Source organism: Typha angustifolia, chromosome 14, assembly GCF_048772165.1.
Source record: "Typha angustifolia cultivar Huaian chromosome 14, ASM4877216v1, whole genome shotgun sequence".
NCBI classification, from domain to species: Eukaryota; Viridiplantae; Streptophyta; class Magnoliopsida; order Poales; family Typhaceae; genus Typha; species Typha angustifolia.
Genome location: NC_133252.1, coordinates 3,126,289 through 3,142,294, shown reverse-complemented (window position 1 = coordinate 3,142,294; position 16,006 = coordinate 3,126,289). Strand labels below are relative to the sequence as shown.

The 16,006-nt window shown below is 36.8% G+C and overlaps 3 protein-coding genes across 3 annotated transcripts; 1 reads left to right on the top strand and 2 right to left on the bottom strand.

The window, feature by feature from the left end:
- Positions 1–140: 140 nt before the first annotated feature.
- On the bottom strand, positions 141–4,278 carry LOC140775309 (UDP-xylose transporter 3-like). Its single transcript, XM_073118528.1, has 7 exons — positions 3,957–4,278; positions 2,927–3,111; positions 2,447–2,514; positions 1,783–1,915; positions 1,376–1,537; positions 1,023–1,295; positions 141–568 (listed from the first exon to the last, which is right to left on the bottom strand). The coding sequence occupies exons 1-7, from the start codon at positions 4,075–4,077 to the stop codon at positions 452–454; spliced, it is 1,059 nt and encodes a 352-aa protein (XP_072974629.1). The 5' UTR covers positions 4,078–4,278; the 3' UTR covers positions 141–451.
- A 1,335-nt stretch (positions 4,279–5,613) lies between these two features.
- LOC140776746 (reticulon-like protein B16) lies at positions 5,614–10,254 on the top strand. The gene is made up of 5 exons (XM_073120573.1): positions 5,614–6,003; positions 8,628–8,808; positions 8,901–9,042; positions 9,144–9,213; positions 9,860–10,254. The coding sequence occupies exons 1-5, from the start codon at positions 5,853–5,855 to the stop codon at positions 10,024–10,026; spliced, it is 711 nt and encodes a 236-aa protein (XP_072976674.1). The 5' UTR covers positions 5,614–5,852; the 3' UTR covers positions 10,027–10,254.
- A 242-nt stretch (positions 10,255–10,496) lies between these two features.
- On the bottom strand, positions 10,497–14,116 carry LOC140776747 (uncharacterized). The gene is made up of 7 exons (XM_073120575.1): positions 13,739–14,116; positions 12,774–12,822; positions 12,603–12,705; positions 12,418–12,513; positions 12,265–12,339; positions 12,102–12,171; positions 10,497–10,641 (listed from the first exon to the last, which is right to left on the bottom strand). The coding sequence occupies exons 1-7, from the start codon at positions 13,976–13,978 to the stop codon at positions 10,573–10,575; spliced, it is 702 nt and encodes a 233-aa protein (XP_072976676.1). The 5' UTR covers positions 13,979–14,116; the 3' UTR covers positions 10,497–10,572.
- Positions 14,117–16,006: the final 1,890 nt, after the last annotated feature.

Genomic DNA, 16,006 nt, shown 5'->3' with positions numbered 1-16,006 from the left:
GCTGGTGCGAGAGCAATGATGTAATTATGCAACATAATTTATTAATTTGCATCAGTTCACAATGTGTTCCTTGATGCATAATTTGGAACAGAATCTGCAGGCAAGGTAATTCTCTGGAACATATACATGGCTTCTTGATGGAATATGAACATATATGGATTATATTATCGCGTGTATTGATACAGTAAATAATAACCATGAAGAAGAATACATATACAATACATTCATTTCTTGCATATTACATGAAGATGCAACGAGGGGCAATTCCCCTTAGGAATGAGATTCTTTACTATCCAGTTGGAGTAATAGCCAAATCGCAATGGGAATACATAGTAACGATATGCCTGGCAACTAAGTTGATTTTGTAAAGCAGATAGGGTCATCATCAGAACCCTATAATGATGTGGCACGAACTTATATTTGCATATGATTGTGTCAACCAGGACGAATTTCATGCATGTAAGTCTTTGTTCGCCTTCCACGCTGCAGCTTTTGGAGCAACACCATCAATAACTATGTCTGATCCATTTTCGATGTTGATCAGAGGTTGCAACTCACTTTCTTTTACCTGCGATATAAGCATAAAAAGAGGAGCAAACGAATTAGCAAGTAAACATGATAGGCCAGTCATGAGATTCAGTTCCTTGCACAGATCATCTTTAACTATACATCTTTAGTTCAAAGAATTTGTGTAGTCGAGGAGTATTTTGTTTTAATAGTTTGCATATTGGAGTAATTCGATGTGTTTAAAATATACACCTTATTCTACATGTGATCAATAATTTCAATTATGTTCCATTTTAATGAAGAAGAAATATATTCTAGGTTACACAATTTTCTTTGTTATAAACAAGAGGTCCTGAATTCAGGTGCAACAAGAATGAGATTTGAAGATACTCTTTGTAGATAGGTTTTTTACAAATAAAATAGTTGGTCGGATTATTAAACAATAATCTGTAAGTATATTTTGTAGAAATAAATCCAAAAGTGATGAATTCTATGAGAAATTTCAGTCAGTGTACCTGTGATATTTGAGCAGATGCTTCACTACATTTTTGCTGGCTCTCAGATGTGCAGAAATATGAATATGAGACCATCCCAATCAATGCAATTAAAATTCCAAGTATATTTCTCCAGCTAAATGGATCATGAAGTAAAACATAGCCGAACGCCAGTACAAGGCATGTTTTGAGATGACCTAAGACTTGATAAGTGACAGGAGACGTCTTTCCAATTACAAGAAATGTACTGAAGTTGACCGAAACTGATATGAGGCATGACAGCACAATGAAACACTGAAGCCAAGCAATAAAGTTAGAATTTTAAGCAATAAAGCAAGAGAAAAAAGAGGAATTTCTCATTATTCACTACTCACCAGAACTTGCGGTGTATACTGGAAAGCAAAGACATTTTTGTTTGTTAAGAAGCCATCAAGAAATGGGCCGGTGACAAATAGGGTTAATGCTTGATAAGGGCATGACTGATAAAGCAGTTGGGTTGAAGATACCTTAAACTTTTTCTGAATAGTGTTTGTCATCTGCGAACTGGTTAAGGAAATAAATAACTGTACACATAATTCAAATAGATTGATGCTAGAAAAGTTCCTTAAATTCCTTTGTTTAAGTGGAAGCATGCATAATAATATCCCTCAAATTTCTAAAACAGGCTTCTACACCTTAATGCAAGAGTACATCGAGTGGAAACTCCTAATGTGAAGACTTGGCATTTCTTCTTTAACTTTGATGGTTTAATTGCAAAATTTGCCATCATAATCAAGGATACAATTTGAGCTATGCAAGTTGTAACAACTGCAAGCAGAGACAATACAGATCCCAGAACATTGAGTTGCAGATCTGTCACAGTAGCAACACCAACACCCATAAGGAGCACGCCAAGTGAGAGCTGAATTTTCCTACTGCATTGACAAATGAAAGAACAATATTTCAAATAACTTGACAGAATTTGTATAGAAGAATCAACATGAACTTGATGTGAGTAGTAGTCCCAACAAGGTGGTATTATTACAAGGTAACAGTATGGGAAAAAAAAAGAGGAGGAAAAACATATCCTGCTCCTTGCCGTATATACATGCACCACCCACCAAGTATCTATAATACAGTCAGTGTCAGTTTGCTTTCAGCTAATATGTTACATGGTTATGTTCAGGCCTATCAAGGGAGGACATTAGAAAGGTAGCAAGCTATTCTTTATACAACTGACTGTGGATGAAGTCTTCTAGTTTGATAAGTAACAGCCCTTCATTTAATTATTTATTTATCATTCAACTCTAGGATTGGAACATCTATTCCTGAAAATTGGTTCTGAGGTGATAGAAAAATTAACATAAAATAAATTGCTTCGAAAATGAAGTTAAGAAGCTCTCAGCCAAAATTGTTTGTTCAAAATAATCAAAACTAAGCAATATCGAGATGAATGAAACACAGACCTGAACTTTTTGAGGAAGAAAAGAGTCTCCAACAGAACAGTGCAAGGAATTATAGCCAGCTTTGTCATCTGAAATATAAAGTAAATTTAGAAATAACCCAAAGAGGACTATCGTTAAGTTCAAATATCATTAGAATTATACTGCTAGGTTACAACTGAAAAGAGGCATAAAATGGTTGATCTGATGTAAGTCAAGTCATATATCATCAGAATTATTATGCAAGTTATTATTTTCCAAGAGCATAGGACTTAAGGATATTTCACAATTGATGTGCTCCCACCTTCCATTGTATCTCCTACTAGAGTAGACTAGCACAAAGTAAAAGTTACACAAATAACTGCATTTGGTTGTGAATTTCTTTGATGCAAAATAGGTAAGATTTATTTAATAGTTGCCACTATGATGAGGGAGAAATAGAAAATAATACATATGAAAAATGGTATGCAGGTATCCAGTACAAGCATAAGAAAAGATGTGCACCTGGTAAAAACCAACCGAGTTAAAACCAAGGCTCAAATTCAATAGACCAATAGAGATACCGTTGAGTATTCCAAAGCTGATAACTGTCCTCGCATCAAATGGCTTGTGTTCAAATAGTTTGATCCATAATGCCACATGAAGAGAGCAGAATGTAACTAGGAGATGCCAGCTTGTCAAAGTAGTGGCTGCAAAGCACAGATTGGAGAAGAAGAATCATTATCTCAACAATTATCAGCTTGCTAAATGATTAATATACTAAATTTGTATAGAGAAATGCAACTTCTACGTAAATGCGGTGCAGGATATGGAAAAATGACACGGATATGAGATAATGAAACACATATAATTATGATAGGAAAATTCTTAAGTTCCTGTGGACGATATTTTTGTCATTTTATAATAGAAAGGGAATCACGTGTACATACCATCAGGACAGATATTTTGATCTTTTCATGACTGAAGTTTAGTGCAAAAGTCAAAATTACACATCGAGATAGAGTTGTTAACCTCATTTGCTAGGATTTTTACTGAAGTGATGTTATTGATATACCGTATGAACATCATTCAATGCCAGTTTTATCCTAAATTGGTGGTGAATTGGTATTAAATGAGTATATATAGTTGCCAGAAAAGCATCCCTCATCAGAATCAAAATTTTCTTAGGGCTCATGCCTATTTTTAGTTCTTGCTGCCTAACATAGATGTATCAGCATAAAAGGTTCTCTTTGAAAGGTCCACAGACCACAAAACCACCAGTCAGCTGAAAATTAAGCATAAGAGTTAGAAGAATAGAATTATAGCAAATAAACTAGAAACAAACAAAGTTAACTAGTTAGAGATATCTATCATTGGCTGCATGCTTCAGGACAAATAGCCAATAACATAGATTGGCTAAAACCATACCACTTAATCATCAAGTTATGACCAATTTGATGTCTTACCCAAACAAATATCATTACTCTAAACCCCTATTACAACAAAAACAGAAAAATGTGTGGAATTCAAGAAAAGAAATGATCAGATCTCTCACCAAATGTGAATCCCAGCGAGCTAATGAGCGCTTTATTGCAGATAACGATCGAAACCGACGACACCACCGACAAGCTTAGCGCCCCAACCGTCCCCAACTGGAACCTCTCCCCTTCGCCCATCTCCACTCCAATCCGATCTCCTCCTCCTCACTTCCGCTCACCTCATCCCAAAATCAAATCGAAGTACAAACGCGAGTCCAGCAAGCAATCAAAAGAATGGTGCGCTTTGATCAAAATTAACGAAAATTCTCAAAAAAAATTAATTGAATCTTGGATCCGAGCGGGGGTGCAGAGAGGAAGTGTAAGGGTTCTTGTCCGAGTGCGAGTGCGAGTGAGTGAGGATTGGTCGTGCAATTATATGGTTTTGACGGTGATTTTAGTTATAATCAGAATGACAGCTAAAAAGATAATCTGGTGATATTTTAGACAGTAATAAATTAAATATTAAAAGGTTACGTAATTTTGGGAGAAAGCTAGTTAGGTACCTAATCAGTTATTAGGGGACAGATTAAAGTAATGGGCCCCAGTTCTTTATGTCCAAAGGGCAGCATCGCCAGATGCATAGGTTTACTAAGGTTGCATAAGGGGTATTTAATTATAAATTATAACCCTTTTAAATAATTTTAAAATTAAATAATTACTTATGTATATTTTGATAAGATAAGCTAAATTATCCTTAAAGCCCTTTCTTAATCTCGACCTACAGAATAATATTTAAAAAAAAGAGAGGGCTAAATAACCACTTTAGAATCATTTACTAGTATTATTTTAAATTGATCCAAGCATTTGCATGATTGCATCTTAAAAAATCATGACAAAATACATTAATATTAGTCATATTAAAACAAATGATTTATTTTTTTCAAGCAACTTAGAATAATTAAACTATAAAGCATATTTAGTAGAGTTGGATAAACCTTTTACAATCATAAATCACAGGTAATGAAGGGAAATATATAGAAACTTTATCCAAGCATCATCTTTTGGATTGAGTATAGGATTATTTTTAAATCAGTTTAGTGAACACTAAACTGATTAAACCTAGTCTGCTCTCTCCTCTTCTTATTTATCCAACCTATTTTATATTTATGAACAAAATTTAATTACTATTTTGCTCTTGAAAGAAAATTACTCTAATAAACTATTATTCAATCATTCTATCTTCTCTATCATCTCCTCATTCATCCACTTTTAAATAATAAAAATATTTATTACTCAGACATAAGATATTTTCTAGATCAAATAAAATCTCTTTTGGTTAGAGGATAAGCTTTTCTTATTTAAGAATCTACTCTCCCTTAATTATAAATAATAGATAAACATAATTTCAAACTGTGGACTCAAATTAAATGAGGCTTAAATATAGTCATGACACTATTAAATCAGTTTATAACCAAATAACATAGTTTTGTACACCATTTTAAACTACATTGTTCTACTTAAAAAAATGAGATTAACTAAGTGGAATATAATAAATATATAATTCCTACCGTAGATTTTTCTATTACGCCGAAAGGCGAAAACATCCTTAAAAAATTAAAATAATTAATAATAAAAAGGCCAAAACATCCAATAGATTCTTTTTTAAAAAAAAAATTAATAGAATTATTTTAAAGCGACTCACAGTGAGAGAGACGAAAGAGAAATAATTCAAAGTACAAAAAAGTCGGCAAGTGCGTGTATCTAGATTCCAGTACCTTTCCTCGTCTGCGAAATCGTCCAATTTGCTTCAATTTGGACCCCAAGAAACTCGAATCTTCTCCTTCCTCGTCCTAAAATTTCCCCAATTAGGGTTTATAAATCGACGAGAACAGTAAAGAGGAACTGGGTTTTTGTTGCGCTTCTTGTCTTCTCGTCCGATTCGAGAGCTTTTTGGCTGGGATTTGAAGGCGTAGATGGACGGAAGTGCGCAGGATTCATCGAACGGGGAGGTTGCCGTGGATGCGAGGAAGGAGAGGTCGGCGGATCAGTGTAGCTCGTCGAGCGGCGGGTATCGCCTCTTCGATCGGCAACGGCCGATTCATCAGATCATTGGGGGTGGAAAAGGTGAATTGTCAATCCGTTGTTTTGTTTCTAAAAAGTTTCCAATTTAAGTAGAAATTGGAAGAAGAGACGCTTATTATTGTAAAATTTTGTGTTGTCTTCTAACTTCGATATAGAATTAGCTGGAACTTAGTTTTGGTTGCTGGATTACAACAAAGATCGACCAAATAGTGTGGAGTAAAAGTTATTTATCTCCCTATGGTGTCAGAGATATGAACGCTAAGAAATCTATGTACAGCAGCGATAAGAAAGATACGGTGATATCTTCCAGACTGAGAGGGGAATACCTTATAAATGAAGCTTAATTGTGGAACCGATTCATATCCGAAACCCAAGTAGTTGGGATTTTATGAGGAAATTCTTAGATTATATTGTGAAATTCTTCCTCTATCTACACATCATGTCATATAGTAAGTAGGCAAAGTGACTTAAGTGTAATATCTGGTCCTATTGTACCTTATAGCTGCATACTTCAACTGAGTGAAACATCAGCTTGAATTGCATGCCCATGCTCCAAGTAACACTATATTATGCATGGCCCACATTTCGACGAAACTTCCAGCTACTAGCTGATGACATTAAGAACTAAAGTGGCTCACCTAATTATGACACCTATATTTCACTCTGTCTGAATCCATGTAAATTATGCTTCTCATGAACTATTATTAAAGGAATTCACTATAGAAGAATCAGAACCAGCTGTTCCCTAAATGTATGTTTTTATTTTCTGTATAACAATTAGTGACCATTTCTTTGGGCATCCGAATTCGTTCCAGCACTTGATCCAGATTCTTATCTTTTTCAGCTGTCCACCTTAGTCTTTTTGGTCTAGGTCCATTAACTTAATTTATTCTCTCAAAGTTACATTTTTGCACTTCCACGTAGCAGTTTATTGGCATCTAGTCCCCCCTTAATAAAACTACTGTTGAAGAACCCTTCATATCCAGCTTTCTTCACAAATTCTATGACTTCTTTTTTTTTAACTTTATCACAATTCTATGGGCATCTTATATTCTCTGTAATATTTCTGTAATGTTTCATTATAAGTTCTTTGCCAAAAGGCCATTCCTACTCTTTAAACAGTAATTTGCTTTTCCACGGATGTAGTGTTGCCGTGTTGACAAACTTAAGTTCTCTGAAATGCTATAGAAACTATGACAATCAGATTGGTTGAGCTAGACAAATGATTGAATGACTAATTGCCTTTCTTTCTTGTTTCTTGGATGTCCCAATTACAGTATCTCTTGCTATATCAGTCAACAAATTCTTAGTAAATCTCTAAGATAAATTATGTATTTATGTACGTATAGTGAAGGGCACAAACAAAGGTATGGATGACACAATTGAGTTTGATGGGGTTGATGCTTGATACTTGATAAGCTTGGCAAGTTATCTTCTATTGAGTGCATCTTTTGGACATCCAATCTGAAAAATGATAGGTAAGAACTTGAAGTTATATTGATTTATGATTTCTGATAAGAACTTAAACTGGATACAAAAGAAAAGGGTTGCTTGCTTTGAGACTAACTGTTTCAGCAAGGCATTTCAAAATATAAATGTGTTGTCAGGGAGAGCCTGAAGCAGGACTTCTTCATAGAGAACCTAAACTATTAGTACCTGAGTTTTCTTCTTACTGTAAGAATTATGTAGTGGATGGCTTGACACAAATTTTCTGTTGCATGGTTTCATGCTGATGTGCTTGACCTTTGCCATCCATTCTAAGTCTAATGGATTGCAGGCGGTCACCCCACCACCTAGGGTGCAAAGACGGTATAGTATTTTGATATATAAAAAATAAAAAATAATTATATATGATATATAATATATTCTAATATAGCTAAAAATTAACACTAAGATTACAAGTAGCTAAAAATTTAGAATCATAACTAATCTTTTTTCTCTTTGAGATTCTAGAAAACTAGAAAATTAAAAATCCCACATACTATCCTTCAATACTACTCTCAAATGTCAGCCTATCATCTATTTATAGTAGGGGCAAAATTAGAAGCATAGGAAAAAAAAGTTGGAAAGGCGGGAAGAGAGCTAGAGATAGATCAACATCTTTAGTTGTTTCTGCTAGAGAGCTCGTCGATGACAAGATTAATATCGTCAGAGAGGGAGAGAAGGCCACAGTGGAAGAGGGACGAGGCAAGAGATGTAGATGAGCTCGTGCTCCCGTTGTTGCTCGAGAGATGGATTTAGGGCAGAATAGGAGGATCGATTGAGAGAGGAGATTAAGGAGATCAATTACAATTTTTTTTTAAGTTAGCCAAAACTCTGCTCGCATCTATCGACTTGACCAGTCTCTATTGACCCGACCCTCATCTACCAAATTAGCGGCCCCCTCTAAGCGCCAATGCAGCCTGTCTGCCTTTGGTAGGCCATATTGCTACTTTGCAGGGCAGCCGCCAAGGCGGTTGCTATTACCGCTTTTCAAAACATTGAATCTCCCACATTGTCAAGTATGTTTTACTAATAGTTTCTTTAATTACTCATCAACTTAACTAACTTAGCAAATAATATGGCTTCCACCTTTTGGCTCATGTTTCTTCTTTCTTTTCCTCATTGGTTCTTATTATCATCCCCTGATTATATTTTCTGCTAACTGTGATTGGCCATCATTTCAGCTGCTGATGTCATGTTGTGGAAACGCCGACGTGTTTCTTGCGGCGTTGTCATGGTTGCTACTATTGCATGGCTTTTATTTGAAAGATCTGGCTTGCCATTCCTGACAATCTGTTCAGACATACTGCTTATTTTGATAGTAGTTCAGTTCATCTGGGCTAAAAGCGCTGCTTTACTAGATAAGTAAGCTGATTATATATCATCCTTTGGAGGTGTTATTTGGTTTTTCTTATTTAAAGAAGGCACTCCCAACCGTCCTGATTGTGTTTGAGCAGGCAACTTAAGCCACTACCAGAGTTGGTCTTATCTGAGGAAATGGTCAACAATGCCGCAGCTTCTTTTCGTGTTAAAGTTAATAATATGCTGATGATGGCTCATGATATTACCATCGGAAAGGACTTCAGGCTCTTTTTTCAGGTAAGAAATTTTCAAACTGTCAATATGTACAAACAGAAACAAAATGCTGCTCTCCCTTCTGCCCACCAAGTTTCAAGACTAGTCTTTGTTCTCCTGAACAGGTGGTGATCTGTCTTTGGTTCTTGTCTGTTATTGGCAGCTTCTTTTCATTCTTCACTCTTGCTTATATAGGTACATTCTTCACTCAAATGTCAGCACTTTCCTATACTTCTCTTTTAGGCATGTCAAAATTGTGGGAGTAGTGAATATTTATAGTCAGCCTTCTTTGTTGTTATATCTGTTTAAGATCTCTCCATGATTGACGTCTATATACCCTGTTAGTTGTGTTCTGGAGTTTCTCTTAATTTATATATTCTGCTTCTGCATTCAAATAGCACATATGTTTATATCTACTGGCTGTATGCCATGTCACCATTTATTAGTAGGGCTGCTGGTTTGTAGTGGGATCTGCTTATAATGTAAGTGAAACTATGAACCCAAGGTTATTTGCAGGTGATGGTGATATTTTTCATTGTGGTCTTTCATGGACAAAAGTTGCTAAGGTTATTGCCTACTGTAAACTGATCACTTTATGAATCGTACTGCATCATGTGCAATTTGTGTTAGTTTAGTGCCAGAGATGAATGGACACTGGTTTATAGCAGGATTTTTGCATGCATTATCCTGCAGAATTTGCTCAGTGGGATTTAATTTTATTTCATTTGAATAACATGTTGATTGTATGGTCTTATTTTTGGCATGTAATTGCTTCAACGCTTTGTGGAAAGACCATACAATAATTTGCACTTTGCTGATCTTACATATGGGTGGATCACAGGTACCATCATCTCAATTACGCTGCCAGCATTGTATAATAAATATGAAGAGAATGTGGATAAGTATGCTGGGTTAGTCCACCAGAATTTCTCCAAGCATTACAAGGTAGTGGATGAAAATGTGATCAGCAGACTGCCGAGACGTTTCATCAAAGACAAAGATGCATAGTATATTTGCATGGGAAGTTCGACATTCTTTAAGCAAAAATCTGTGTCTCTGCTTCTTGTAAGGCAGATATTTGACTGTGCTAAACAGTGCACACTAGGGAATTCATGTACTGCTGGAGACTCCAGTTCTCATAGAGGCCATTTAGTTTTATGTTTCAAGATGCATGAGAAACAAATATAAACATAAGTCTTGCATCTTTCTATTATTTCGCTCATCCCTTGAAAAGTATATCGTAGACTAAACTTTTTCTTTTATATTACATCTTATATGTATAGATCTGGTTTTCTCAAATACAATAAACCAATCGACCAATAATATGATCTTTCCCAGTAAACCATTTTATGATGCTGCTGCTTCTATTATTGCCATCAGAGTGTAGCTCTTCACTTCAGAGTTTCTCATTCAAGTAGTAAGTGCAGTTTACAGTAATGCTGCAATAATGAAAATCCCAGTTTGACTCTTCTTCATCAAATGCCCACTTATTTGTGGTAATCTCAAGTCGCATCAAGTTTGATATAATTTGGAAATAACTGTTGATTCCAGTCGTTAAAGCAATTCACAGGAAGTCTCAAACCAAATATTATAAGGTTCATCTTGAAATAAAAATAAATGCACCTGCAAGCAGAGTTCACTGTGAGTTATCTTAATCACTATTTAGCTAGTAACAAAAATTAGCATCCCATGTAGAGTTGCCGGGATAAAAATTCACAAAACGTTTTCAGTATAACATCATTCAATGTACTCTATATAGTGAAGCAGAACTTTTCAACCAAAAGTGGGCTTTAGTGTTAGGCAATAGCAAACAAATAATGGACTGAACTTTTCCAAAGAGCTTGAAACTAAGTCAATCCTCCCCCAAGTTAAAGAAAGAAAATAAAGTTTAACTCCTTTGATCATCATTTGACCTATTTTCATTACTCATTATAAAGATTGAGTTAGCACTAGTCAACCGTCAGTATAAAGAAGTGCACTCATATATTAGAATACCAATTAAACTATGATATTTAGCCATTTAGGTAACACTGGAATATTTTTGAGTTCTGAACAAGAATTACTTCAAATGAATAATCGAAAATCTTCTTTCCAACAAATCTATTGGCTGCAAAATCATGTCAAAGAGGCTAAGACCCTTTAAGGATTCTTCATACATGATCTATGAACAACCTAAAATTGATTTCCTGAGTGCCTTTTGTGAAATATTAGCAACAGTTGGAGTTTGTTCTGTAGCTAATAATATGAAATGGCCACCTTGTGTAAAAGAATTTTGAGGATATACATACATATATATATATATATATATATATATATATATATGCATCCTTTGAAAAATACTTGAATAGACATGGTCTCAAAATTACCCAAGTAGGCATGGTCAGAAAATGCTTAGAATTTCAATGAAAACACTAAAGTATTAAGCACTTTCAGGATGTTTAAGAGGTAGAGAACAGTTTTCACTTTTCACATGAGGTAGAAGTTTTAAATATGTTGATCTTTTAATTCTTTCCAAATTAAAATACATATTATGACATAAGCTCTAAATTTAGTCATTCTCATTGTCTTGGATCATGATAGAAGTTTTTAGCAATCAAAAGATATCCAAAACTCCTAATAAGAAACAGGAAAAAAAAAACATTGTTAATGAACTTGATCTAGGGGTGTCTAGGGAGTGAAGAGTGAAGATATATGCAGCCTTACTCTTATCACTGAACTCTTTTCTATGACTTGAAATCATGACCACTTGGATGTCTCTTTTTGCTAAACATGATTCAACATGTATTAATAAAGAATCCTACGAGTGTCTCCACATTGACTCAGCTTGTGTAATAAAGAATTTGTGCATCATAAATGACATTGAAATAGTGATATTCATATTAAAGACATCACTAGACATTTAAGAAAGCTAAATAAACGTAAAATAAGGCCCTATAACTTCTAAGAAACAAGGGAAGAGTGGAAAAAGGAACATGCACTAAACAAAGTTTATGGTGTGAACAATTGCATGACTGGATAATACGGTACCAAATTTTGTATGAGAATTCAATATTGGATAAAGCAATAAATAAAGTGATGCATACCTCCTTAAAGTCATTTGAGAAATCCTTTACTGTAGATATAGCTATTCTGGATGCTTCTTTAAAAGGATATCTGCATAAAAAAAATGGAAGTAAAGCATAAATCCAGAGAAATTAACAAAATACCATGAGTGAGTTCAAGTTAGTTACTGAAGCCAATAAATACCCAAAAACACCACATGATATTGCCGGAAAAGCAATATACTGTATGTTGTTCTCTTTAGCAAGCTGCAAGCAATTTCTGCAATTGAAATAGGTAGACTTCTTGAGGATAGAGTTTAGTGACAATTTAAAAGTGAATATATGAGAGACAGGTCACCTGTAAGCATTCCTCAAGGAAGCCTCAGGATTCTTATCTGTATCATAAATGGGTCCAACAGTGTGTATTACATGAGAAACAGGAAGCTGAAAAGCTCTGGACATGTTTCAACAAGAAGATATTTTTATCATTAGTTCATCATAGTCAATGTAACAACTTAATCATCATCCAGTATATATACTAACGGAGTAATCCTGGCTTCTCCAGTAGGGCAGCGAACTCCATGTCTAACCTCCGGGACTTTCCTACATGCCTCTACGAGTTCTGGTCCGGCAGCTCTATGTATGGCTGAGACAGGGTGTTTCAAGTCATATTAGATATTTGATGATGACATCAAGAAAGTGCAAAGCAATTACCTCCATCAACCCCTCCACCTCCTAGCATTCGCTCATTAGCAGCATTTACCTGCAAAAACAACCAATCATGTTGTAGCCAAGATTATAGAGAAGATGGAAAAAATAAAGCACGTCAAACTATAACAAGCTGTTGCTGTGAATTATCTAGCTAATTCATAATTGATGGTTTTTACTGGAATTTTGAACAGAACAGGCTCTCTTTCTCTTCACGGCCAGCATTTACCTGCAAGTCTATATATACTGCCTGAGCTATGCTCAAGAATCTTAAAGAAGAAGGGGTTTAGCAGTGCTCTCACATTGTTAACACTAGCTTGTCAGGCCCAGTGAAAGAGTAACATGAGTCATGGGATGAGAAGTCAGCGGGCTATTAAAGTTAGAAGCTATTGACTACAGCCATGCCCGGTTGGCACGGATCCATGCCAACACACACTATGCGGCTATGCCTAGCATGCTTGCGTAAATGCACACAGAACAGTAACCAAGTTCTGAAACAAGTATTGCTACTAAAGGAAGATCTAAGGAGGGAGAAAAGCCTCTCCCCTCCCTTAGCCAGGCGACCGGGTAAGAGAGGAGACGGGAGGGGAGGAAGACGCCGACGACGACAAGGAAAAGCTCTCTAGAGGAGAGGAGAGCTGCGACCGAAATTCTAGCAGAGGTAAGGCCGGCGCAAAATAATCTTTCTTCTGTCACATAGAGAACAATAAGCCGAGCCATGTCAAGATTCAGAATTCCTTCTCTAAATAACGATATCTAATCTTCTTCATATCTGGAAAAACAAATTCTGTAATTCAAACGGCATCTAGTAGCTACAAGAATAACATACATGCATCATGATCAGGAAAATTCAAGATTATAACCCAAAATTCAAGCTAGAAAACACCAATACGACAAGAAATTAGAAAAATCAAGAACTAAGAGCTCTAAATCACAAAGCAATGGGAGAAGGATGCTCCGATCTCACTCACGATCGCGTCGGTAGATCCGTTCACGGACCACTGGGTGATGTCTCCCTTCTGGAGCTTGAGCACGGTCAAAGGAGAGAGCTGGAAGCAACCCCCCGCTCCACCCGAGGAGTTCGAAACCATAGACTGCGCCGCCGCCGGGGTATTGCTCGCTCGACGGATCGCCGTTAGGATTCGCGGTAGCCTGAGAGCTTCAAGAAATCGAGCGGACTTCGTTGAGAGCGAAGAAGAAGCGCGTGCCATCTTAGTCGTCTATCTACTCGAGTTTCGAGGGTGAATATCGCTTATATAGTAGCATGGAAGTGGATATTTCCTTATGGGCCCCACCATTCAGCCCAAAACTCGCACTATTATTTGAATTCGACTCTACTTTATATTTTTAATAATTTTAATATGAAAAATTTATAATTAGTAGCACGTTCAAAACCGCCTCGTCTCCTTCTTTGCTTCCTTTCTCCCTCGTCCAATCAAAACTATCCTTTCTCTCAGTATCATCCAACTCTCTTCCTCTCGTCTCGTCTCGTCTTGTCTCGTCTCGTCTCGTCGTCTTCCATTCCTTTCCCATTCCTTTCTCGCTCTCTTGCACCTACGATGACCATCGGATTAGAGAGAGGGGGAGGAGAAGAGAAGAGGTAGAGGTGGGTGGGGATGGAGTGGCAGAAGAACTTCTGGGGTAGGCGGGAGAGAAGAGATTGTTTTGATTGGCTGGGATAGGGTAGAGAAAGGGAATGGAGAGAGAGAGAGAGAGAGAGAGAGAGAGAGTGAGGAAGATGATAACGTGGTCAAAATGGATGAGGTGGCAGATGATAAGGAGAGAGAGAGACTTAGATATTTTAATAGTTTAGTAGTGATACTATTCTTAAAATTTTATATTAAAATTTATTAATATATAACTAGTAGTCCTATTCAGTCACCTACGTAACGCTTGCAAGTATGGAAAGTTGGCGATACTTTCAAGCATCCAATCAGAAGGATACTGGCTATCTACTCATGATATTTAATAGATAAAATAATTTGTTTCTATGAGTGGAGTGGGGATCCAAGTGGAAGAGAGCAGCTACAACCACTGCAGAGGGAAAATAATGCTAGTACATCATGACGTCTTATTCCAATGATCACATACAAATTAAAGGGAAATCCTTTTAACCCTGAAGCGTTCAAACTTATTTTTTTTAGAAAAAGCGTTCGACCTTCTCTGTAACTAATCTATCCACCAAAAGCCGTTTACATCACCCACTTTTCTTCTATGTTAAGCTCTTGTCTTTTATTTGCAGCTTCTTTTCAGTGTTCACTCTTGCTATATAGGTTTCTATATTTCTCCTTTAGATGTGAACTTTTTTTAATGAGATAATTAAAAATTTAATGCTATACAGTTGAACTGCCGCTAAAATTTGAATCGGAGTATGCTCATATATTATATGCCCCTTTAACTAACTGAACATTATCTGATTTTTAGATTTCCAAACTTCTTAAATATATGAGTTGATCAACGTATAGGTGTAAACAAGCTGAGCTTGAGCGAGCCAGCTCAGGCTCAGGCTTGACTCGAAATTACTTTCGAACCTCATAATTTTGCTCAGGCTCGGTTCAGCTCAACTCGAGCCAAGCTCGAGCGGAGCCTAATCGAGCCTTAGCTGAGCCTGAGCAAAGCTCTAACTTGATTAAAGGATGAGGCGGTGACGACATGGACGGCGGCTTGTCGAAGGAGTTGGAGACGAATGGAGGAGGAGGCGACGACAAGGAAATGGTAAATGAAGGAGGAGGAGGAAGCCGACGGAGTGGACGAGGAGGAGGCCGACGGAGAGGAAGGTGTGGCGCCGTGGTGGTGGCTTACCGACGGGAAGGAAGGTGGACGCGTGGGGTGAAGTTATGAGTGGTGATCGGGTGAATGAGGGTGGGATGGGTGAGGGAATTGATGACGAGAAAGGTGACGTGAGGGTGGGATAGGTGAGAGTGATGAATATTAAATGGGTTATGGGTGAGGATGGGTTAGTGAGGGACACTTGGCAATAGTTCTTTATGTCACGTGTCCTTAGTTATAGCTAGTCAGATTATTGAGTCGAGCCTGAGCGAGTCGGCTTCAACTCAGGCTCAGCTCGATATTAATTTTGAGCCTGTTATAATGGCTCGGGCTCGACTCAGCTTTGACCGAGTTAAGCCAGACTCGAGCTTTACCCGAGCTGCTCGTCAAACTTGACAGTCCTAGATCAACGTCTATAAATACCCGGTCAATCAGAGTGTTCCGAGACTTGATTAAAATTTGATTACCAC